Here is a 25,027-nt window from a genome sequence, read left to right as displayed (position 1 = left end):
CAGCCTCCCGAGTTGCCGTGAGCCTGCAGCACCTTGGTGGTGCATTAATCTTAATTTCATGTATGGACAAACAATCTTCCTTAAAAATCTCAAGGAAGTACTATACTGCTCTATTGACTTGTTGGAATTTATCATTTTTGTTGTTTTTAAACCAAAAAGCACTTGGAGGCCATTATGGAAATTTTCTATATAACTACTCATTTGGGAAATTATAATAGGGAAGCAAAAGTGGGTATTTGAAATTTTATCATATCACTTAATTTGGTACTAATTTATTGTATTAATTTTTCTCTTCTAATGATTCTAGGGAACAAATTTACTCTTGATTTTATTCCTAGGGACAAGTGACTAGAAAGTAGGAGAGTTACTAGTTTAAGAATGTAATCTAAAATAGTTATTTTTAAGTCTCAAAATCCTAGATTTAGTACATAATAAAAATGTTACTTTATAGATTTTATGTTACTTACTGTAATAGATGCCTTTTTAAAAAACACTGAAAGTACATTTTAGGGGTCTGGAGGGACGTCTCAGTGGTGTAGAGCACACACTGTTCTTGCAGAAGACTGGAGTTGAGTTCCTGTCATCCGTATCAGCTTGCTCACCGCCTGTAACTCCAGCTCCAGGGGATCACATGCTCTCCTGCTTTCAGGATCACTGGTGTTAGGAGAGAAGCTACGGAGACGGAGTCTGTCTTAAAACAAATCAAAAATCCCTGGTATTCATGTGCACAGATTACTTACCCCCATAAACACATAATTTGAAATAAATCTTTAATTAAAAAATTTAAAAACATTTAATACGTGTTTCTAAAGTTTTACAAATCTTACATATTTAGTGATTACGATTGGACTACACACTGGAGGAAGTGTATATTTTGTTTTGCTTTTAAATGCTGTTATAGTAAATCTTTTATTGTATTTCTTATTCACTTGTCAACATGAACCAGATGCCATAGAGCTTTAATGTGCATGTCTTCTCTGAGACAGTTGAACTTTCCAAATATGAGAACAGTTTGGACCAAACTGTTTGTTGAGTTATTATTGTGGCTTATACTATGGTGAACAAATGTCTAGCCAGCATTTGTTCTACGTGCGTATTTATTCATTTCCAGTATTTGAGGAGGAAATACAAAACTTCTCTCTTGAATAGCTTTTCATGTATTGTTCTTAGTGGTCATGACTTACTGAAAATCATGTAAGAGGAAGAGGAGAGAAATAATATTTTCATTATACCTTTTTAAATTAAAATTAAACTGTATAAATGATAATTAGTGGTCAATATATGCTCTATTTAGTGCCTCTAAAAATAGCTCCTTGAAAGTATTTATCACCTGTGCTTCACTCTGTATTTGGCATTAGGGATGTTAAGATTCATGCTAATGAAACATGTTTGTTCTTTTTTCTTTTTAAAGCCCTTAATTCTGGCTAAAGTTTCACTGTGATCTAAGAAAGCGAATGTGGAAGGTGCAATGCAGTGGAGCATATAACCTTTAGCCAGACCGCCTTGTTTGTCTTTTCAGAGTCACCAATGTTAAATTGTAGGCCAGGAGTTTCTATAGTGACAGCTGGAGGGGAGGGTGTGTGTACAGGGCGGGGCTGACTCTAAGAGTTGCAGACTGTTGGCACCCTAGCAAGACCCAAGTGGGGAATGAAGAAAAAGCTAAATTCTAAATTTAAAGATAATTTAAATTTTTGTTAAGAAGAAACAGATGAAGCAAGTTGTTTCCTCAGGGACAAAGTGAAACTGATATTCAAAAGCTTATAAACTGCTCACTATCACCAGACATTATTTTAATCAAATATGAACTCATTTATTCATAAGTTTATCAAATTCTCAACAGAACTTAACAAAATATGTTGACATTTTGGTATTTTGAGAAATAGAAGATTTGCTGTAATTGTGCAGATGAAGCTGATTATTTACAGAAAGCTAATGCCTTTTGCTGATGCTTGCTTTTTCTAATGTAAACTGAAGCTGTTATCGTGAAAGTGGTAGAATCTCAACAATTGAAGAAGCAGTAGCAGAAGTCTTACTAGGTAACCCTTATTGGTTAAAGTACAGTTTGAGTCCCTTCTGTCAGGCCTTTCAGTATGTTGTTAGCATTTTATTGCTACAGTAATGCTGGAAACATTTATCAGTGTGTGTTTCACGGGGTAGCATATGGCGTATGTGGGTGAAATGCTATTTTATCTGTGCATTTCAAGTTACATAAAGATTGTAAATGTTATCTCCTGTGTCAAATGTCTCCTTTTGTCTTCTGATTCTCATGTGGTAGGGCATTTACTCCTTTTTGGCCAGTTGAGCCCCAGAAAAAAGAAGAGCTTCAAGCAAGTACATGATGGCATGTTTAAATTTTTTTCCCCTTTTAGCTTGCCTACATATTTTATGGTTTATAAAGTATGTATTGCAACTCTGCCATGTTCATTTTGAAAATTCCATTTAAGAACCAGTGTTGTAAGGACAAGTAAACAGTCTCAGTATCTTGCTGAACTGTTTCTTAAGTTGTTAAACCTCTGAGTTAGTAGTAAGCATTGGCCTTCATCTTAAATATGGTCTAGAAGCCTTTGATATGGTCTTCAGATACAGTATATTCTATTTTGAGATCAAACAATATGGAACGATCCAAAGTTAATATATATATATATATATATATATATATATATATATATATATATATATTTTTTTTTTACGTAAAATTCTCTCATTTCTATACATTTAAGTTTTGGGGCTCTGAAGTATTTTTTATGTCAGACTAAATATTTCACTGAAAATTATTTTATTTATCCCCATACTGTTTTGTTATGTTGTTTTGGGTTTTGAGACAGAGTCTCACTATATTGCTGGCCTAGAACACATGTACACCATGCTGGCCTTGAACTCACAGAGATCCTCCTGTCTCTTCTTCCTGAGTGCTGAAATTAAAGGTGTGTACCGTGCCCCTGCAGTGCTTTGGTATGATATCTTTCCTGCTCTTATATTTTATTCATAATGAGTTTATTTGAATCATGTACACAATAATTTTATCCTTTAAGGTTTTTCAAACAATTGGAATACAGCCATACTCATTTGTTTATGGACTGTCTGTTTTCTGATTGCAGTAGCAGAATTGAGCAATTGTGGCTGAGACCTTACGGACCACTGAACTGTTTAATATGTTACACATACACAAAAAGTTTTCTGAGCCCTGCTTTCAGAAGGGATTTAGTTTGGGCATGCCCAGTACTTCCATGGAATATTTTTCTGTATATAAAGGCAGTTCACTATTGGTAGATTAGTGATTGAGCCTTTGTGTAATTAACCAGGCAATTGAAATTTCCATGGATCTGTGAGTTTCGAGTCATTAGGTAACAGTAATTTATAAATCTACTTTACGTAGAATTAAGGAATCAGTCTTACTATTTTGATAGACTCATTTGTCTGAGTTTCTCGTTTCCTCAGATGAGGAAACTGAACGCGGAAGTCAGGCCTTCAGGTCTCATTTATTTCTGTGGTTCTGACACTGGACAGTGGAAAATAGGGACTTGTGCTGAAAAGTTACTTACATGTGTTAAAAGACAAAGACTATTATTCTGAAATTTTGCTATTAAGTAAAACAAGCCCAGTGCAAGGAACCAAAACCTGACATTTGATATCTTTGCTTAAATTTTTGCTTTATTTAAAAAGTATTTTTAACGTAATATAGTGTATAACTGCGGGTTTTACTTTTCCTATATTATATGAAAGCTATACGTACAATTTGGAAAATTTTTTCGAAATTGTTGTTTCTCTTCTCCATGAAACTGAACATGAAAGATTTCCCCTGTTATGGACATGGAGCCAGGGTTCTATGTACACCCTTTGCAAGCTCTCCATTGTGGAGCTGTGTCTGCAGCCCGGGAGCCCTGATTACAGAGAACTCTTGGGGCTCTGGAAGCAGCTCAGAAGCCACACAACCGCCTACACGTCTATGTGCTTATCATCCTAGCACTTCATGGCAAAAAGGAAGGAAGGGAAGACAGGACTACCTCGAAGCTTGTAGGCCAGCTAATCTGGCAGACACCGCGGCAAACAACAAGATGTCCTGTCTCATCTGGAGGCAAGGACAGACATCCACAGTTGTCCCTTTACCTCCACTTATGGGCCATGATATGTGCTAGCCTACACTCACTCTCCATGTTTATCACATACCAATTACTACCCCCCAGCACACACAGAAGCTATTGAAAACTTAACAGGTACTTAAACCATACATTCTTTTGGTAGCTGAATTATTTTGGTAGCATAGTCATAATATTAGTTCCCTATTATGAGTTTCCATGTATGATTTTAAAGCCCTAAGATTTAACTGGCACCAGTGTAATAGTAAAAGAGCAGAACTATATGCTAAATATTATATTAGAGTTTCTGTTTCTGCAGCCATTAGTGTGTAAGTAGTACTCTTTCCAAACTTTTTTGTCTGGTATAGTTTTAACAAGTACAGTGTGTGTGTGTGTGTGTGTGTATTTTGTTGGGTACCTTAAAATAAATTCCTAATACAGAAAGTTGGTATGCTTGCATGAAAGCAGCCAAACAAATGAATCATGGCTACATATAGTAATTTGAATTAATGTAGGCAATATTACATTGTAGGAAAAGTATATCTAAAATGATTACATAAATAATACTTCATGGCTACATATAGAATTTGAATTAATGTAGGCAATATTACATTATAGGAAAAGTATATCTAAAATGATTACATAAATAATACTTCTTTTAGAAAGTAAAAGATGGCTAAAATTGTAACTGTGTGGGTGAATCAGCAGAGTTCTTACTTTGTGAGTGTAAGGACTAGAGTTTGGATCCCTAGAACCTATCTGAAGGCCACCATACAGAGATAGGGGGAATCCTCAGAGCAAGCTGGGTAGCTGACTAGCCAAAACATTGAGTGGGTGGTTCATAGCAAGACCCTGCAACAACAAGTAAAATGGAGAATAACCCGGGAAGACACCCTAAGTTAAATCTATATTTATGTGCATAAACGTTCATGAGCATCCAGCAAACACACGTTCATATCCACACACACCCTCACAGCACATACCTGTGTAGAATAATAACTGCAGTTAAACAGTACCTGTCCATGTAAGACAAATTTTAATAGTAATAAAAGGAAGAGAATGATAAGCCTAAGATTCAGACTAGTAAAAATTTATGTAGAAGGAGATAGGAAAAGATGAGTTGGAAAAACAAATTGATAAAAATTTTAGTCAATTTTATATTTATATTAAAAATTATATAAATACATAAATACAAAAGCAGGCCATGTATAGAATAATGATGAGAAGGTTTATTATGACCCCAAATTATAGTTAAGCAAATTTAGCTTTCTAAGAATGTGAGTTGGACATAAATATATTTCATTTAAAACTAAACTTGGCATGTAATGTAGAAAGTTGTTCTTGTACACTAACATGTTAGAATTTGATGTTTATTTAAAGGTTTAACTTAAAAATACTCACCAGCCAGCTAATAGTATTTAGCTACACAGTACTGCTGGTAATACCATTACTGTTTTACGTAGAGACCATGTGCTGTTGTTGGTGAAACTTTGCTTCCTTTACATAGGAGCTTTACAACCTGAGGTAGATAAGCTCACGGCAGGTAGTGAGAGCGTTCCTTATGGTAGTGTAACCCAAAAGTGATGTCTGTGTCTTCTTTTTATAAGTTTACTTGCCTTTCTATACTCACTTCTGTTACCATTTTGTTGCAGATATGTAGACATTTTATGCAGTTGTGACTTACTTTTGCAGTGATAATGTTAAATTAGATGAAACCCTTTTTTGATTGAGTTTTACCAACAGAGTTCTACGTGCCTAATTTGTTGTTGCTCATGAGAAATGATGTGGTATAATACTGCAGAGCCTTTTTGGTTAAGCATTTAGGAAGAGCTTCTGCTTTTATTTTCTGTGGTCTTGTATTTTTAAAGTGCTTACGTAAATACTGATACATCAACAAGGCTTTCTCTTTATTTCTTACATTGCTCTAGTTTTTGTTTGTTTGCTTTTGTGTGTTTATTTTGTTTTGTTTTTATTCAAAGCATTTTGCCTAGATTCACCTAATGCATGCGTATGTTCAGACATGAGTACCCATTTCTCACTAGTTGGTATGAAGCAGCACTTAGCCCTCATCTCGTTTGAGGCTATGTTCTCTTCTCTGTTGATTGCTGTTGATGACGTTTCCCCCATTTTCATGTAGGCCCTATGCATAGTCAATTGGAATCTCTGAGTGACTCTTGGACTCGCCTGAAACATACCAGAGATTGGTTCTACAACTCCTCTTACTCCTTTGAGTCTGATTTTGACCTTACCAAGTCTTTGGGAGTTCACACATTGATTGAAAATGTTGTAAGTTTTGTGAGTGGAGATGTGGGGAATGCTCCAGGTTTTAAAGAGCCAGAAGAAAGTATGTCTACAAGTCCGCAGGCCTCCATCATTGCAATGGAACAGCAACAACTAAGGGCAGAAGTAAGTTGTTGATATTTACTTCTCATTAGAGACTCTGCAGACCAAAAGTGAGCCACTGAAACATCTTTGCCCTTTGTTTCCTTTCATACTGCCCCCTCTCCTGCATGTGTGCGTGTGTGTGCGTGCGTGTGTGTGTGTGTGTGTTTGTGTGTTGAGGGGAGAGGATGTGATGCATGTGGATGTTGTAGTCTAGAGGTTAAGTTGAGTGTCCTCTATGGTACTTGTGCCACAGGGCTCTGAAGACAACTGTAGGAGGCAGTTCCTTCCTTCTACCATGTGGCTTCTAGAAATTGAGCTTCTGGCCTTCAGTTTTGGCAGCAAGCACCTCTATCTACTGAGCCATCTTGCTGGCCCAACTTTGTGTTTCTTGTTTGTTTGTTTTTGTTTTTGTTTTCAAAGACAAGTTTTCTTCTGAATCTAGAGTTCTCTGTCTGGCTAGACTGTGCCTCACCTCCAACCGCAGCACTGGGGTTGCAGACATATGCCACCAGGTCTAGGTTTTGTAAAGTACTTGGGATCCAAACTCAGGTCTTTGTGCTTGTGTAGTAAGCACTTTACCTGCTGGGCTGTCTCCTTAGCCTGCTAGTTGAGCTTTTGACTTCTTTCTGCCTTTCTATGTCTCTCTCTGTGTGTCTCTCTGTTTCTCTGTCTCTGTCTTTCGCTCTCAGCTGCCTCTCACATCCTCCATTCTGAACTTTTTATCCCTGCACTAGGGAGGGTGGCACTGGGATTGCTGTGAGTTGGAGGATAGTCTAGGCTATGTAATCACTACCAGGCCAGTTAGGGCTGCATAGGAGAAACCTTATCATAAAAGCAAGGGCAAAAGAAAGGAAAAGAAAAGAAGGCAAAACAAAGAACTAGTGATTAAATACCCACAATAATGGTTGCTGCAGTAAAAACCCACAGATGAATAGAGACATTTAGGAGAAAACTAGGGCACCCAGGATGTTGGCATAGTCATGTAAGCCCCAAATATTAATGACTGTTTTAATGTGCCCACAGTACCTTCGATAGTCCTCCCTCCAATGGAAATTAAATTCTTGCTGGGTATGGTGTCACAGGCCTTTAACCCCAGCACTTGGGAGGCAGAACCTGGTAGATCTCTTTGAGTTTGAGGCCAGCCTGGTCTACAAAGTGAGTTCCAGGACAGCCAGGACTGTTATACAGAAAAAGGCTGTCAGGAAAGAAAGAAAGAAAGAAGTTAAATTCTTCCCCCTTGTTAATGGAATATTCTTAGGGACTTCTAATATAGGGTATGGGAAGGAGAAAAAAAAAAAATAGTAACATTAGAAATCTGGCACATAAAACTTTAAGCAATCATGAATAAGATTACTAGTAACAAGTCATGTGGATATCATGTGTCTTTGATATAATATGACAATACTGAACTCTGTAGCTGTCTTCTCCAAATCCCTAGCTCTAGTCTAGTTATGAGAAGTAGGGTGGGAATGTTAAATCCAAATTCAGGAACATCCTATAAGATATACCAAGAGAACTTCTAACATGCCATGGTTATAAAAATGAAGAGTATATACTACTACAGATTAATGCAGTCTTACATCAGGGCTTCTTGAGCAATTTCCAGTCATTATCCTTTTTACCTGAGAAACTTTTACTTAATCCTGAGTATATAGGTATATAAAATACATATGCAAATCAAACATTTACTGAGAAATGTTAAAGAAATTTCTTTTAAGACAATTTTTATTATCATTTATCAAAGAGGAAAGAAAATTTGTACAGTAATAAGATGAATTTGTGTGATTATGTGAGCCTAGGCATGCATATGTGGAATCCAGAGCAAGAAGTCAGGTATTGTTCTCTGTTGCTCTTTGCTTTATTGCTCACCTCTGCTTTGGCTAGTCTAGCTAGCCAGTGACCTCTTAGGATTCACCTGTTCCTGACCTCCAATGTTAGGGTTACAGACCCACACAGGTGGGCCTGCTTTTTACATGGTTGCTGGGGTATTAAACTCAGTTCATCATGCTTGCAGATCAAACACTCTTGCCCACCAGACCATTTTCCTAGTCCTGAGACTGACTTTTTAATCCAAGTTTTGCTTATCTTTACTGTAGTAATCATTACTGTGGGGATCTAATCTAAAATTGAATTTAGTCTTTTGTTCTTTTTCCGTCCTTATTTTCCTCTTGAGACAGAGTCTCCCCATATAACTCTGACTAGCCTGATCTAATTGGGAGCTAGAGAGATGGCTTAGTGATTAAGAGTACATGCTGTGGAAGACCTATGTTCTGTTGCCAGTCCCCACCTCAGATGGCTTTAAACCACCTGTACTACAGTTCAAGGAAATCTGATGCCCTCTTATGGACTCTGTGGGTACCTGTATGCACAAGGTGCGCATACATACACTCAGACATACACAGAAAGTAAATAATTCTGAAAACTCAGTGAAGTAAACAAGCAGTTACTCTTGACTGGGTACTGGATGTTGCTGGATGGAGAGCATCCTCAGCATTTTCAGAGTTGATCATTAGTACTTTGATTTTATGATCATGAGATCACTGCTTCACATAAAAACTGTCTTTACAACTTTCTGTAAATCTAAAACATTTTAAAGTAGAAATTAATTTTTTTTATTTTTCAAATTCATTTTTTAATTTTTCATTGTTTTCAGGCTGAGCCACTTTAGCAATGGGTAGTTCAATAGTGGGTAGAGAAGGTAAAATCAGGAACTTAAGCAAGGCTTGGACAAACCATAGAGAAGTGCTTCTGATCCTGGCACTGAAAAGTGAAAACATAAGCCCACATAATCTTACTGCTTGTACTTATAAAGCTCTGTAGCTTTAACTTTTCACAGATACCTGTGTGCTTCATAATAGCTCATTGAGTAGGGCAGATACTGAACTATCAGTCTCCTTTTGCATCTGAAGCAGCCGAGACTCATGAAGTTCATTAACTTTCCTAAAAATACTCTCCATGCAGACGAGTCTGGCCTTGACAGCTAGTCTCCAAGTTCTACATTTATGACTGTAGGAACTTGGGATATATGATTTATTAGTGGGACATTTTAAATCCTGAGTTTAATCTTCGGTACTAACAGACCCAAATCTACTCTTCCCTTTTACATGTATTGTTTTATATTAAAATATCCTTAGAGAGGCTTTAGATTCATCTTGATTTAATAAACAGTAATAAAAAAAGTGTATCTTAACAGATTTCTAGAAAATGTTAGATTTTCTTTGTCTTAGGTAACATATTACATGTGACATACAGAAATCTTGGAGTTTAGTATCCAACTCTCAAATGTTTTTTCTTTAAGCTTCGTCTGGAGGCCCTTCACCAGATCCTCACTCTATTGTCTGGCATGGAGGAAAAGGGTAGCATCTTGCTGACAGGAAGCAGGTCAAGTTCAGGCTTGCAGTCATCCACCCTGCTCACATCTGTGAGACTGCAGTTTCTAGCAGGGTGTTTTGGTTTAGGCACTGTTGGACACACAGGAGCCAAAGGAGAGAGTGGCCGATTGCATTACTATCAAGTAAGTGACCTGAATGACTTGCTCTGTATTCAGTTCTTTATCTTTTTGCAGTGTCTGATGGATGATGTGAAACTTGGTGATGTGTGTGACTAAGGTTAAAATCCTAAAAGTTTATGTTACTTTTTAAGGTATCATTGTCTGAGTTTGTAAGTCATACAGTTGGAATTACATGAGTGATTGTACTATTGTGCTTTTGGATTCTGTCTTGCTCAGCTTTATTAATCCATAACCACATAGGGTGGAGCTAGATGGGGGTTAGAATTTGGGAAGATGGCTTTTAATGCTTAAGATTTTAGACTTCATTATTTTACCTGGTTCCTCTGTTTTCTTTTTTAATTTTGTAAACAACTTTCTTTCTTTCTTTCTTTCTTTCTTTCTTTCTTTCTTTCTTTCTTTCTTTCTTTCTTTCTTCTTTCCTTCTTCTCCTTCCTTCCTTCCTTCCTTCTCTCTTTCTTTCTCTCTTTTCTTTCTTTCTCTCTTTTGTTTTTTTTTTTTTTTTTTTTGTTTTGTTTTTTTTTGTTTTGCTTTGGTTTTCTTGAAACAGGATCCTTTTATGCAGCCCTGGCTGTCCTGGAACTCACTGTGTACCAGGCTGGCCTCAAACTCACAAAGAAGCCTCAAGCCTCTGCTTTGTAGGTGCTAGGATGAAAGGCAGGTGCCACCTTACCTGGCACTTGTGAACTGTTATTTTTATGTCTTTATTTAGATAGGCAAAGTTGCTTTAAAGGAAGGTGTAATACACGGAAGCAAAAACTGACAGTCATTTTAAGCTAATTTTGTTATAAACCTTTCATATGGTATAATTTAGTGAATAATTAATACCATACAGCCCTAGCATATGCTAAGGCTAAAATGTTATTACTACTTCTTTTTCTTTTTTTGAAAAAAGGTGTTATCATTTTAAAAGTAACTTTGTGTAATTTAGGATGGGATCAGAGCAGCTAAAAGAAATATTCAGATTGAAATCCAGCTGGCTGTCCATAAAATTTATCAACAGTTGTCTGCTACTCTAGAGAGAGCCCTTCAAGCAAATAAGCATCACATTGGTGAGTAGCTCCCTGAGAATAAAGAAGGATGTACATTTTTGGCCTGAGGTTATGGTAGAGAATTGTCTATGTTGTGTTTAACATTAGTAGACCAACTGACAGATAAAGAGCATAATACTTAAAAATTGAATACTACTTTATACTATCATTTATAGTTGGAGTTTATTTTAGTAAATATTGAATTCCAGAGAGAGTCTCAACAGTCTTTTTTTTTTTTCTTTTTCTAGAAGCCCAACAACGTCTTCTTTTGGTTACAGTTTTTGCTCTCAGTGTTCATTATCAGCCAGTAGATGTTTCTTTGGCAATTTCCACTGGTCTGCTGAATGTATTGTCACAGTTATGTGGTACAGACACCATGTTAGGACAGCCCCTGCAGTTGCTGCCAAAGACCGGTGTTTCCCAGCTTAGCACAGCTTTGAAAGTGGCCAGTACAAGGTTGCTCCAGATTCTAGCCATCACTACTGGGTAAATATTACAAAAGTCTTGACAGAACTATATGGGGCCTGTTTTGTCTGTAGTATTTGTGCCTGTTTGTAAATTTTCCCTTTTATTTCACATAGAACCTATGCTGATAAACTGAGCCCCAAAGTAGTTCAGTCCTTGTTGGATCTACTCTGTAGTCAATTGAAAAATTTGTTGTCACAAACTGGTGTACTATTTATGGCCTCTATTGGAGAAGAAGAAGAGGGTGAAGAAGAAGAAAAAAAAGTTGACTCCAGTGGAGAAACTGAGAAGAAAGATTTCAGAGGTAAGTGTAAGCTTTTTGTCCTTTCTCCTTATGTACAGGTAGTTGCTGAGTCTCTATGGTGTGCATATGATAGGAACATTGGCTCCTTTCTGTTGCGATATGAAAGGATTTTTACTTGTTTGCAACCCCCTTTTTCTGCACCTATGTATGGTTTAGATGAGCTTCTGCCTGAGCCACCTATGCTCTGGCCCCGCTGATGCTGCTCAATGCCACTGCTTCTTCTCCAGGTCCAGCCTCTCTTGGCTGCCTCTGCTCTTAAGTACCTAAATATCGGGTGACTAGTTTCTCCAGGCTATCCAGGGAGAGGATAAGATGTTTTTTTGAGTTACTTAATTCTAACAGACCTCCTCTAACCAAAGTGCTGACCTGAGTGATTCTCTGAGAGTAAGGGCTTTGATAATCAGGGTCATAATCAGAAGAACTGAACTAACAGAATTCTTTTTTATAGTTGGCCAGTAGAATTTTTGGTTGCTGGTGCATCCTTCGTTTTGTAGTGAGCATGGTTTTTTAGTTTCTTTTTCAGTTCTGGTAAAGTATCTTGACAAAAGCAACTTAGGGGAGACAGGTTTTATTCGCCTCACAGTTCCAGGTTAAGTCCATGAAATCAGAGAAGGCACAGCAGCAGGGACTTCAGGGATAGAGAGCAGGGGCCTTCACGTTTGTTAGGGTATCTTATCACATCCATAAGAAATGATCAACAATCAATAAATGGGACCTCATGAAACTGAAAACCTTCATAAAGCAAAGGACACTCATCAGAAGAAAACAATAGCCTGACAGAGGGCTAATATCCAGACTATATAAAGAACTCAAGAAACAGCAACAAATCAAGTAATCCAATTTAAAAAAATGGGGTACAGAGCTAAACAGAGAATTCTCTGAAGAGGAATATAGAATGGCAGAGAAACACTTAAAGAAATGTTCAATGTCCTTAATCATCAGGGAAATGAAAATCAAAATGACCCTGAGGTTTCACCTTACACCCATCAGAATGGCTAAGATCAAAAACTCAAGTGACAATACATGCTGGAGGGTATGTGGAGAAAGGGGAGCCCTCCTCCATTGCTGGTGGGAATATAACCTTGTACAACTATTTTGGAAATCAGTCTGGCACTTTCTCAGACAATTAGAAATAGTGCTACCTCAAGATCCAGCTATACCACTCCTAGGAATATATCCAAAATATGCTCAAGTACACAAGGACATTTGCTCAAACATGTTTGTAGCAGCTTTATTTGTAATAGCCAGAACCTGGAAACAACCAGATGTCCTTCAGTTGAGGAATGGATACAGAAATTGTGGTACATTTACACAATGGAATACTACTCAGCAATGAAAAACAAGGAAATCATGAAGTTTGCAGGCAAATGGTGGGATCTAGAAAAGATCATTCTGAGTGAGGTATCCTAGAAGCAGAAAGACACACACGGTATATACTCACTTATAAGTGGATATTAGACATATAATCTAATACACCTAAATCTGTACACTTAAAGAAGCTAAGCAAGAAGGAGGATGCTGGGTAAGATGGATCAGTCCTTACTCAGAAAGACAAACGGGATGGACATTGGAAGAAGGAGAAAACAGGAAACTGGACAGGAGCCTACCACAGAGGGCCTCTGAAAAACTCTACCCAGCAGGATACCAAAGCAGATGCTGACACTCATAACCAAACTTTGGCAGAGTGCAGGGAATCTTAGGAAAGAAGGGGGAGATAGAAAGACCTGGAGAGGACAGGAGCTCCACAAAAGAGCAATAAAACCAAAAAATCTGGGCACAGATTTTTCTGAGATTGATACTTCAACTAAGGACCATTCATGGATGTAACCTAGAACCCCTGCACAGATGTAGCCCATGGCAGCGAAGTATCCAAGTGGGTTCCCTAGTAATTGGAACAGGAACTGTCTCTGACATGAACTCAGGGGCTGGCTCTTTGATCACCTCCCTCTGAGGTGGGGAACAGCCTTGCCAGGCCACAGGGGAGGACAATGCAGCCAGTCCTGATGAGACCTGATAAGCTAGGGTCAGATGGAAGGGGAGGAGGATGTCCCCTATCCATGGACTTGGAGAGGTGCATGGGAGGAGATGAGGGAGGGTGGGTTTGGGAGGGAATGAGGAAGGGGGCTACAGCTGGAATACAAAGTGAATAAACTGTAATTAATATAAAAAAATAAAAATTTAATTAAAAAAAGAAATGAAATGAAGGTAGTTGTTTCCAGTAGAATTTGTGCCTGAAGCAGTAGAACTATCTCCTGTGTCTTTAATGTAATTACATGAATAAAGCTTTAAAATTGGTCATTATTTCAAAAAGAGTGTGAGTTACCATGTCTTATTCTCACAATAACTTTCGGAGCCCTTTAAAAGTCCCTTCTGGATTAGATAGATAGATAGCAGAGAGCAAGCTACTTCTTTCTTTCTTTCTTTCTTTCTTTCTTTCTTTCTTTCTTTCTTTCTTTCTTTCTTTGCTCTAGTTCTATCAACCATAAAATAAAGGTAATTACAGAGCAAACTTGTAAAGATTGTTTTGAGGACTGAATAGCTTGATCCATGTAAGCACATCTGTCACATAATGAAAGTTTCATGATTGTTAATAATTTCATAGATAATATTTGCAATTAAATGGTATTTAGACCATATTAATATTGTTGACTTTTATGGGGGAATAGAATATACTAAACAGATGCAAAGTAATAAAGTATTGTTTCTGTTGTCATTGACATAGGGTCATGGTAGAGGTAAACTTGCAAGCAGATACAGTATAAGAAACTCATACCTGATAGACTAGGGTCAGATAGAAGGGGAAGAGGTCCTCCCCTATCAGGGGACTAGGGAAAGGACATAGGGGGAAAAGAGGGAGGGGGGTTGGACTGGGAGGAGATGAGGAAGGGGCTGCTGTGGGAATACAAAGTGAATAAATTTAAAAAAAATAAACAAATAAATAAAATTTAAAAAGAGAAAGAGAGAAAAAAAGAACTGTCTGAATCTTTTATGCAGAACGTAGGTAATATGGTTCTGATTAAGGACTAGCCTTTTTGTTTCCAAGCCCAAGCTAGTGGGATTTTCCCCACTAGGTGTGTATAGAGTTATCTTTATATAGAGAGCTTAGGCAAACTCACAAAATGACCAGTAAAAATAAAGTGTCCCTGCCTCTTTCTGCTTTTCTCAGATCCACTGGGGGATAAAAGCTGTTGAGGTACTGAGTTCTTACCTGTCTGTACTGAGTACTGCATATACAGACAACAGGAAAGAATTGTAGAGTTCGTTTTCAGCCGATAAAGCTCCAAGATAATTGGATCCTTTGCTGGATGTGCTGGCACATGCCTAGAACTCCCACCATAGAGGTAGGGTCAGAGAAGGACATGAATTCAGGGCCATCTTGAGCTATATAGCAATGCTCCATCTAAGAAAACAGATATTGGGATCCTTTAATATCCAGTAAAGAAAGACAGTTTCTTCATGACTGGGTATTGGCTTAGACCCAGTTGTTCTAGAAAGAGGAGGCCCAGTTTTGAAACTCACCTAGGAGGAGTCTAACGCTATAATTATTAATGGCCAACCATTCAGAATCAGGCTGCTTAGGTATGAAGAACCTCCAATCCTTTTAAAATACAGAATTAAAAGGAAAGTATGACCTTTATTTTAAACATAGAATTTTATCACTTAAGTTGTATCAAACAGCTTATATTTGAGGTCTCTGGGCCCAAACTGGCCTTGAAGTTATGATCCTCCTGCCTCACCCTATTTCTCCACCACCACATTTGGTTCTAATTTATTCTAGAAGTACTTGCTGGAGGCAGGAGATAGAGTAAACACATTTTACCCCTTGTAGTAAACATTGTACAAGGGGTAGAAGAAGGCTTCCTAGAAGAGGAGCTGACTCTTGAAGAGGTGTGTAGGAGCATGTTTAGAGTGAGAGACAGGAGAGACAGAGCTTGGTACTGCTGCGTTTTTCCAGTTAATATTGTAAAAATTATTTTGTATAAAATAAAGAGACAAGGTACTGTTTGGAGGAAATGTAAAGAAGTAGTTCTTAGTTTCCTCTCCAGCTGTTCCCAGCAGTTTAGTTCTGTCATCGTCTTGTTCATCCGTCTCAGCTGATAGAAGTCTTCTATGCTGGATGCACCTTCCTGTGAAGGTTGATTTATGTCTGTTGTCAGTGTAGCATGTCCCTTTGCAAATGGATCTCTTTCTCAAGTCTTCTCTTCCGGGATGGTGCTGCCCACTCTAGGGTGGGTCTCTCCCCTCGGTTCAACTTCTGAAAACACCCTTACAAGGACCCCTAAAGGCGCATCTCCTAGGTCATTCCAAAAGCAGTCGAGGTTTTGGATTAACCATGAGGATTAAGCATCAATACACATTCTAGGATGCTTACTTTTCTCATCCATACATATAAAAGATGTTTCATTAGGGTTCGTTTACATTTTCACCTTTTCCCACTCTCAGTTTTGAAATGTTGGTAGCATATTGAAAACCTAGACTGTGCATTAGATTTGTGCTTAATGCAGTTGAAGTGTAAGCTGGCAAACTTGACCCTGCTGCCTTCCCGCTAACATCTAGACTTCTCCCTTCACCGCGCAGCTACTCTTAGGAAACAACATGCGGCTGAACTCCACCTCGGGGATTTTTTAGTTTTTCTTCGCAGAGTTGTGTCTTCAAAAGCAATTCAATCAAAAATGGCTTCCCCCAAGTGGACAGAGGTGCTTCTCAACATAGCGTCTCAGAAGTGCTCCTCAGGTATGTCTGCTGCCTTTGCTTAGAGGGGTTTCATGTGCTGCATGCACTTTATTAAGGTAGTGCTAAAGTTTTCATAACTGTGGGTACCTGATTTCGATTTCAAGACTTTCCTGCTTTGACTTCCGATTATTTAATTGATAGAAAGTGCCAATTTCAGGGTTAACAATTGGTAAAGAATTAAAAATGCCAAGTGGTGCTAGAGAAATTATGATTTAATCTAGAGACTTTGGTCCTATTTGTTCAGATTATAACATGCACTGAAAATAAGTAGAGTTGTATGTACTTCATAATTTACTATGAGTCTAACCTCACATTTTAGATTGTCAGGTCAGATCTGAATTTGTCCTCTCTATCATGAGGTAATTTCAGCTACCTTGATTGTGATGTCTATTTGTGTAGTATCTATGACAGTTCTAAAATAAACTTAATTCCTACTTCCAGTCTAAAAGTCTGGTAGTTTTATACAGGTTACTGATAGTCTTTTGCTATTCACAGTTTTGATAAAAAATATATATAACAAAAATTTAAATTTGATCATTTAGGTATGCAGTTCAGTGCATTAAGCATAGTCACAGTGTTGCATCATTTTCATCCATTTACAGAATTTTTTTCATTATCTCTTCCTAATGTGTTTGAATCATAATATAGTATCTCATGTTAGAGGTTATTATATATGTTTACATTCTCAATATAATTCAGCAATGTTTATTATCTAGTGTAATTTACAGCTTCCTTTAATGACATGAAGTTTGTATTACATTTTTAAAGCATAAGGTAAAAGATACTCATTCATGTTCACCTGATCTTACTGGTATGTCTATAAGAAGAACAAATACTTACATACCAAAATTTTGTCTCTACCTTTTCTAATTTTAGAAATGCACAAATTGCTTAATGTACAGTGAAGGGTACTATGATCAACATACAATATATGCATGTATGAATGCTTAAAAAAAACCAAAAGCCTACCAAGCTCTGAAATGGAACCTGGACTAGAGCAAGGGAATGAGACCTGTACTTGGGTTTTATACTCACAGACGTTTTAAAAATTGTGCTTCTACTGAAGGAGTCTTGGTCAAATTATTAAACTCTTCAGGCCTCTGTTTTCTCATTAAACTGAGTTATAATTCAGACTCTGAGTTTAGAATTAATGTATGTGAAATACATATTCTACATCTGATTCATATGGTTGCAGTGCTTGTCCAATAAAGACATAAATTGAAACATGTACATGAAGTATGTTTCTAGAACAACAGACATAGATGGGCCAGAACTCATGTGACAGTAGGTTAAAATGCAGGTCTGCTTCTTTTGTAAACTGCTTTGTAGCCTTAGGAAATTTTTTTAGGTCAGTTTTAACTCTGGATCCCAGTCATATCTTATTGATAACAAGACTTATCTGCTGCCTGTCCCCAGGTATTCCTCTAGTTGGTAACTTAAGAACGAGGCTCCTTGCTCTTCATGTCCTTGAGGCTGTGCTGCCAGCTTGTGAATCTGGTGTAGAAGATGACCAAATGGCCCAGGTTTGTATTTTCAAAATTGCTGGAAAATACTTTTACATTACCCCAAACTGAGAGTTACTAAATTCTCTAGTCATAAATTTGTCTTGTCTTCAGTTACATAGTCTCTGCATCTGAAATTGCTTTCTTTATCCTTCATCCTTAATGAAGGGAAAGAAAATAAGTTGTGTGGTGTAAGAAGTAGGGAGTAGAAAATACATGCCAAGTCAAAAGGAAAGGGCAATCCAGCATGTCTAGTAGATTGAATTTTAGGATTAGAGAGAAATGTGTGAGACAGCAAAACTGAAACAGATGTTTTTATCTAGAAAGGAGATGTAAAAGCAATTTTGTAATGAGTTGATGATCTTTTAAAAATAAAAGGATTGCATATAGAACTACAGAAGTAACTGTTGGATATTAGTATAATCAGTCTTCATGTCCCATTAGTTAGTATAGTATATGATGCCTCATAAAAAATATGTAACCTTTCTTTTTATAAATTTTATCATCCTTTCCCTTCAATAAACCAGGTTGTTGAACGATTATTTTCTCTTCTGTCGGACTGTATGTGGGAGACTCCCATTGCTCAGGCCAAGCATGCTATTCAAATAAAGGAAAAAGAACAAGAAATAAAATTGCAGGTAATCGATTCTACCCCAAATGGTAGTTTTAGGTCTCAGAAGTAAATACCCTAGTGCCAGCTCTTGTCAGGTCCTGCCATGAGGGGTCTTGCTGTAGAGTTTGCTCCACATCCTCTTTGTGCATTTTATCATCTCTACTGGCTTCTTCTCATCTCAGTCTCAGTTGTGCTTCTCCTTCACCCTCCCCTCTCAAAGCGTATTTTTTCTATGAAGCCTTCTTGTTCTTCCCTCTTGTCCTCACTACTAAGCATCTCAAAGGATCAGCACATGTCAGCTACTTCTTAGCATGTGTTCAATCTAATTGCTTATAATCCCGCAAGATGCCAAAATTCCATAAAGTATTAACATTACATTTATAGTTGTTCTTCAGTATCTATAGGGAGTTAGTTCTAGGACCATCTGTGCTTGCCCAGATCAGTTGATGTTCAAGTCTGACCCATATATAAAACAGTATATAGTATTGATTTATAACTCATGCAGTTCTCCCATATACTTTGAATCATTTCTAGTTTCTCTGATACATAATACAGTGCAAACTCTTGTAAAGAGTTGTGATACCATATTTCCTAATTGATAAGAGTCTAAGCGTGCTCGTTTGTAAACTGCTTTGAAGCCTTAGGAAATTTTTTCAAGTTAATTTATGTATAAAACATATGCATTTCCAGTCTATGGTTTGTTGACTCTATGCTGTACAAGCTTAGATGTAGAGGACCCACTGTTTGCATTTTTGTCCACATCCTACTTGGTTCTTCTATGTACCCATCCTTGTAGCCATGAGGCTCCCCTAACTTACCTTCTAAATTCTACTTCATATACATACATTCTTACCTTTTCCCCAATTTCACAGTTTTTCTGATTTTCCTTCTACCTTAGAAAATGGCCTCTTATTCTCCTAGGTTTTTCTTTCTCTATTTAAGTGTTGGGTTATTGTGTGACCCAGTCATAATTCCCCCTACGCCCTGCAACTATTGCACCTCTTCCCTTTTCCATATTCAGAGAAACCTCATTTGGCTGTCTAAGCCATTGGTGCCTAAATTTTAAATGCTATCTTTTTTTAAATTTTATTTTATGTTCATTAATGTGACAGTGTCAGATCCCTTGGAAATGGTGTTATAGAAAGTTGTAAGCTGCCATGTGGGTGCTGGGAATTGAACCCAGGTCCTTTGGAAGAGCAGACAGTGCTCTTAATCACTGAGCCATCTCTCCAGCCCCCAGTGCTGTCTTTTTTAACTCACCGCTTGAATGATAACTAGTAAACATCTCATACTTAGTATGTTAAAAATAACATCCTTAGCTCCATTGCATTCTGTTACTTTCCCAGGTTCTAGTTATTATGCAAGTGAAAAACCTCGGAGTCACCCTCGATTCCTGTCTGTGTAACTGACTTGATTATTCTCTGCGTACCTAAATGAACAATAAGCTTTTTTTATAGGCCCTGCATTTCTACTGCCTTTCTCAGTAACTAAAAACTGGTAGATATTTAACTGTGAAATAAAACCAAGGAATGTATTAGAGGTCTGTTTATTCCCAAATACTGACCCAGCCTCCTTTCTGGTAGAAGCAAGGAGAGTTGGAGGAAGAAGATGAAAATCTTCCCATTCAAGAAGTCTCTTTTGATCCAGAGAAAGCTCAGTGTTGCATTGTAGAAAATGGACAGATTTTAACTCATGGCAGCGGAGGAAAAGGATATGGATTAGCCTCAACCGGGGTAACTTCTGGGTGCTATCAATGGAAGGTAAGGAGCATTCTTAATAGTTGTTTTGTACTTTTAGTTTTTTAAAAAGGATAATGTTAATGGGGGAAAGAGCAGAAGGCCTCAACTGTAGACAAGAATGAAACAACAAAGAAAAGAAAAGAGGCCATGAATTTGAAAGAGAATAAAGGAGCATATCAGATAGCTTGGGGGGAGGAAAGGGAAGGGGGAAATGGTGTTCATAATCTCAAAAAAGTATTTTAAAAAGATTTTTGGTTCCATTTCCCTGGGTTCTTTAATTAAAAAATAAAATCTTTGAAAAGATTTATATTTTCTGTAAATGATGCTCTGTCATGGTATTGTAAGTAGAAGCTGTAAAGGAGATACATGAACTCTGCTATTTATGTAACACTTCTTTAGTTTAAAATTAATTTTTTTTAATGATGGTTTAAAAATTGTATGAAATAAAGCGTCACACAGGCACACAGTTCTCCCATTAGTGAGAATATACCATAAGATATGTCATGTTTTTGCCTGGGAAAGCTGTTAAGATGCAGCACTTTGGACTAGGCTTTGTACTAGGTGCAGGCTTATAATTGCGGTGTACAGGACATTTGTGTGTTTATGCTTTAGGTTCCAAGAAGGAAAGTGGGTAAGTGACATCAATCTTATTACTTAGAAAATCAAGGTAGGCGCTGTACAGCCAGCCTTATAATTTAAGTAAGGTGGTGGTGTTTGTTTGTTTGTTTGTTTGTTTTTAAATCAGTGGAAGGAATAGTTTATTCTTCAAGTTGCCTGGTGCCAGCCAAAGGCCAACTTAGAAGCTGGACTTTCTCTGTTACATCAACCACTTTTATACGCAATCTACCTCTTTGATTTTTGGCCATCATGTCCTACAGTAAAACTGTTAGCAGGGACTCAGGCAGCCTGTGAGACCAAACTGTAATATTGACTTTACTTGTGCCATATAGGTGTCTTGGACTTAACTACTTATATTTCACTTGACTTAATTCTTTGTTTGTTTTTGTTTTTGTTTTTTGTTTTGAGACAGAGTCACTGTGTAGCCCTGGCTGTCCTGGAACTCACTATGTAGACCAGGCTGGTCTGAACTCAAAAGATCTGCCTACCTCTGCATCTCAAGTGCTGGGATTAAAGATAGGTGTCACTGCACCTTGCACCATTATTAGCTTTTTGTATTAATGTTTTGTTGTTCCTATTTGTTTCTTGAGACAGTGTCTTGCTGTGTATTCCAAACTGGTTTTTAGCTCAGGATTTCTGTCTTAGTTTTTCAGAGTGCTTCCATGATGGGCATGTGCCCGTAGGCTAGACTTGTATTAACTTTTAAAGTCTGGCTTAGGTATTAGTGTAACGGAACACAATTCTGATCAGTCTGAGGTTGAGCAGCTGTTATGAGCTGCTGTACATATACAAAATATAGTCCTGTGGAGCATATGTTAGTATACTGCAAGCCAGTCATCTGTAATTGTTAGGGCCCCTCTGGTCTGCGTACCAATAGTCAGAAGTAAGGCTACCACCATCCCAGTGGGGCTTGTTCGTATGGAGCCTTCCATTCTCCTGTCTTTCTATTTCATTCTCAATCAGTTAGTTGAGTTCCTTGCTTCAGAGGGACTGTTTCAAGCAGTCAGTTTGAAAAATTGTTATCCTTGACTTTATATTTGAAGAATTTTGTTGTCTTTGTGTGTGTCTAGACTGTCAGTGTTTTGTGAGAAAGTCAGAAGAGCCTACCTCGGCAATCAGGTTTGAGGGAGGTCCAGCAATCATTTTGAGTTTCAAGTGATCACAGCAGCTTTCAGCGCAGTGCCGATTTTCCCCTTCCATAGGAAGAACAGTTAGGAATAGTTGTTAGAAATAGTAATGTTTGATGCCCTTTCCACACCTCCCTAGACTCTGGGCTTTTGTTTTCTCTGTGCTATAAGAAACTGGGTGTACCATTTAGTAATTATAACTTGAATTGTTTTAGTCGTGAGCATTTAAAAAATCCTTTTGTACAGAAGAATTGAATGTAAGAAGTACAAAAGAATTTCATACAAAACTTTTTTGGTAAAGAATTAAACAGAAAAGTTAGGAGTTGGTCAGGACAAAAATTACAACTTCTTTTTTTTTTTCTTTCTTTCTAAAATAAGATTTAAAAACCGACCTGTTGGGGATGGAGAGATGCCTCAGTGGTAAAGAACACTGGCTGTTCATTCAGAGGGCTCTGGTTCAGTTTCCAGCACCAACATGGCAGCTCAGGGACATTTGTAACTATAGTTCTGGGTGTTCTGATTCCTCTTCTGACCTTTTTAGACTCCTGCATGCATGTGGTAATATACTCATATACAATATAAAACAGTACTTTATTCCAATTGTATATCTGATAAATAGCCTTGAAAATATTAGTCTTTTGGAGATGTCTGTGTGTCAGGAGAAAGGTGAAGGTTATAAAATCAAACCATTCAAATCTAAACCAGAAAGCTCAGTGAACACAGTAAGTCAGAAGCAAACCTTACAGCAGGGAGTTGAGTCAGTCCCTTGAAGATTGGAAGGAAGGTTGTTAGCTCCTGTAGTTTCCCATCCTTTCTGAATAAAGTATACACGGAGAGTAGTTACAAAATCTATGTATAGGAAGTTGAAGCTTTCCATGAATAATTTTCTAAAATACTCCTCAGCATCATAATTAAATTGTAAGCTAAAATTGTTTACTTTAAATGTTATAGATAACCAAAGGTTATTCTTTATAAGATGAATAAATTTGCCTTATAAAAATATTTATAAACTGCTGAAATTATTTCATTTTTAGGTTATTTCTTTTTAGGCTGAAAAGAAAGTTAATATGTTTTCATAAATATGAAAATACTATTTATAAACATGTCTAAGTCTCAATGTAGTAATAGCACACAGATTTTTCATTATTAGTGAACATTATGAGTTGTTTTTTCTTTCTCTCTTTTTTTAGTTTTATATTGTGAAGGAAAATAGAGGTAATGAGGGCACGTGTGTTGGAGTCTCTCGCTGGCCAGTACATGATTTTAATCACCGTACTACCTCAGACATGTGGCTCTATAGGGCTTACAGTGGAAACCTGTATCACAATGGAGAGCAGACTCTGACGCTGTCCAGCTTTACTCAAGGAGATTTTATTACCTGTGTGTTAGACATGGAAGCCAGGACCATTTCCTTTGGGAAAAATGGAGAGGTACTGAAACCTGTTCACTAACACTACTCTTCCCCCCCCCCCCCGCCCAGTTTAAATTCTATTCAAGTTATCAAGTACTGGTTATTTAGTATATAGATTATTTACTTTCCTCTTCCTATTTTCTTTTAATGCTTTCTGTTTTTTTTTTTAAATCTTTATGAGTGTCAAACTTAGAGGATGGTGGTAAGGATCAAACCAGATTTTTGAAACCAGCAACAGTTTAGTTGGATCACATATTTAGGATCAGTTTAGGATTACATATTCTAAATTAGCATTCCCTGGGTGGAAGGGCAGTTGGTATATGGCTGTAGTAACTTTTGTTTTATCTTATTATAACCTTTGACTTTTAATGTGGCTACATAGTATCCTTTGCTTTTCCTCTGTTACATTCTAGGAACCCAAGTTAGCTTTTGAAGATGTGGATGCCGCAGAGTTGTACCCATGTGTGATGTTCTATAGCAGCAACCCCGGTGAGAAGGTAACAGAAGCCCAGCCTGTACTTAGGCACATGGGACACTGGTCATTTTAAATTAGTGTTATGTTAGTATGATACTAAAGGCTTAAAATAGTAAGGTGTCAGTACCAGTAAAAGTACCTGACCCATAGAAGTCCTTTTTCTAGAAGGGAGATAATTTTAGGAATTGTCTTTTACTCCATATTAAGGCATTTTAGTTGGATAGCAAATCAACATACAAACAGTGGCACCGTGAGAATTCCAGAAGTATGTTAGGTGTATTATGGTTCATTGGTAGTTATAGATATGAGAAGTGCAGCAGTACTCCAGTGTAATAAGGTAACATCAGTAGAGCAATGGAAGTTGAAGTTATGGTAGGGAAACTACCTTTCATTCATGTGGGAGAGGTCTCAGACCCTGTAAGATTTGAACGTGGTGAGAACAGTACTAAGGACATAGTCTCATTGAAACCGGCTTTTGTTCTTTTCATCTAAAACAAAAGCAGAAACAAGCATCTCTTGGGTCTCCCTGTGCTAGTAAGAGTGGTGGTATTCTAATAAATTATATGTGGTAGTTCTATATAAATTAATTATAAATATATTTAATACTTTATATATTTAAAGTTTTAAGGAAGTATAATCTAAGATTAGCCATTCACAAGACAGGGAACTTCCTGAATAAGTAGCCAATAAATTGTGGGTAAAATGGAGGCTGCTGAGTACCTGATATCATATTTTGCCCTGGTGGTATTCTGAAGCTCTTGTACTATTCTTTGTAGAAGAAAAGTTAGCATTAACTATTCACAATGAACCTAGTGCTGTACTACTAAGTGTTCTGTCTGTATCAGTTTTTTTATTTTTAAAATAAGAGTAGGAGATGGGTACTGTCATTAGTGTCCTTTTTCAGGTGAGGAAACTAAGACTTGAATTACTTGCCAAGATTGTGAACAGTTAAGATTTAAATCCAAGTCTGACTGCTCTTTTAACATCTTTAGGGAGGTGAGACGGGGTCTTTTACATAGCCCAGGCTTGTTTTGAACTC

At 37.4% G+C, this 25,027-nt stretch overlaps 1 protein-coding gene across 4 annotated transcripts in view; it reads left to right on the top strand.

The window, feature by feature from the left end:
• Herc1 (HECT and RLD domain containing E3 ubiquitin protein ligase family member 1) overlaps positions 1-25,027 on the top strand; it is a 163,842-nt gene that overhangs the window by 72,838 nt on the left and 65,977 nt on the right. For 2 of the 4 annotated variants that reach the window (XM_060384850.1, XM_060384851.1), the window contains exons 26-37: positions 2,276-2,341; positions 6,214-6,482; positions 9,760-9,975; positions 10,901-11,021; positions 11,249-11,486; positions 11,582-11,769; positions 16,348-16,503; positions 17,920-18,026; positions 18,533-18,643; positions 20,202-20,378; positions 23,293-23,532; positions 23,927-24,010. In XM_060384850.1, coding sequence (XP_060240833.1) covers positions 2,276-2,341; positions 6,214-6,482; positions 9,760-9,975; positions 10,901-11,021; positions 11,249-11,486; positions 11,582-11,769; positions 16,348-16,503; positions 17,920-18,026; positions 18,533-18,643; positions 20,202-20,378; positions 23,293-23,532; positions 23,927-24,010 — 1,973 coding nt within the window. The remainder of the gene's footprint in view (positions 1-2,275; positions 2,342-6,213; positions 6,483-9,759; positions 9,976-10,900; positions 11,022-11,248; positions 11,487-11,581; positions 11,770-16,347; positions 16,504-17,919; positions 18,027-18,532; positions 18,644-20,201; positions 20,379-23,292; positions 23,533-23,926; positions 24,011-25,027) is intronic. The other 2 variants (XM_060384853.1, XM_060384852.1) reach the window with 1 other exon arrangement.

This window comes from Meriones unguiculatus, chromosome 6 (genome assembly GCF_030254825.1).
Source record: "Meriones unguiculatus strain TT.TT164.6M chromosome 6, Bangor_MerUng_6.1, whole genome shotgun sequence".
NCBI lineage: Eukaryota > Metazoa > Chordata > Mammalia > Rodentia > Muridae > Meriones > Meriones unguiculatus.
Note: the sequence above shows the minus strand (reverse complement) of the source record. Positions and strands in the feature narration are given on the sequence as shown.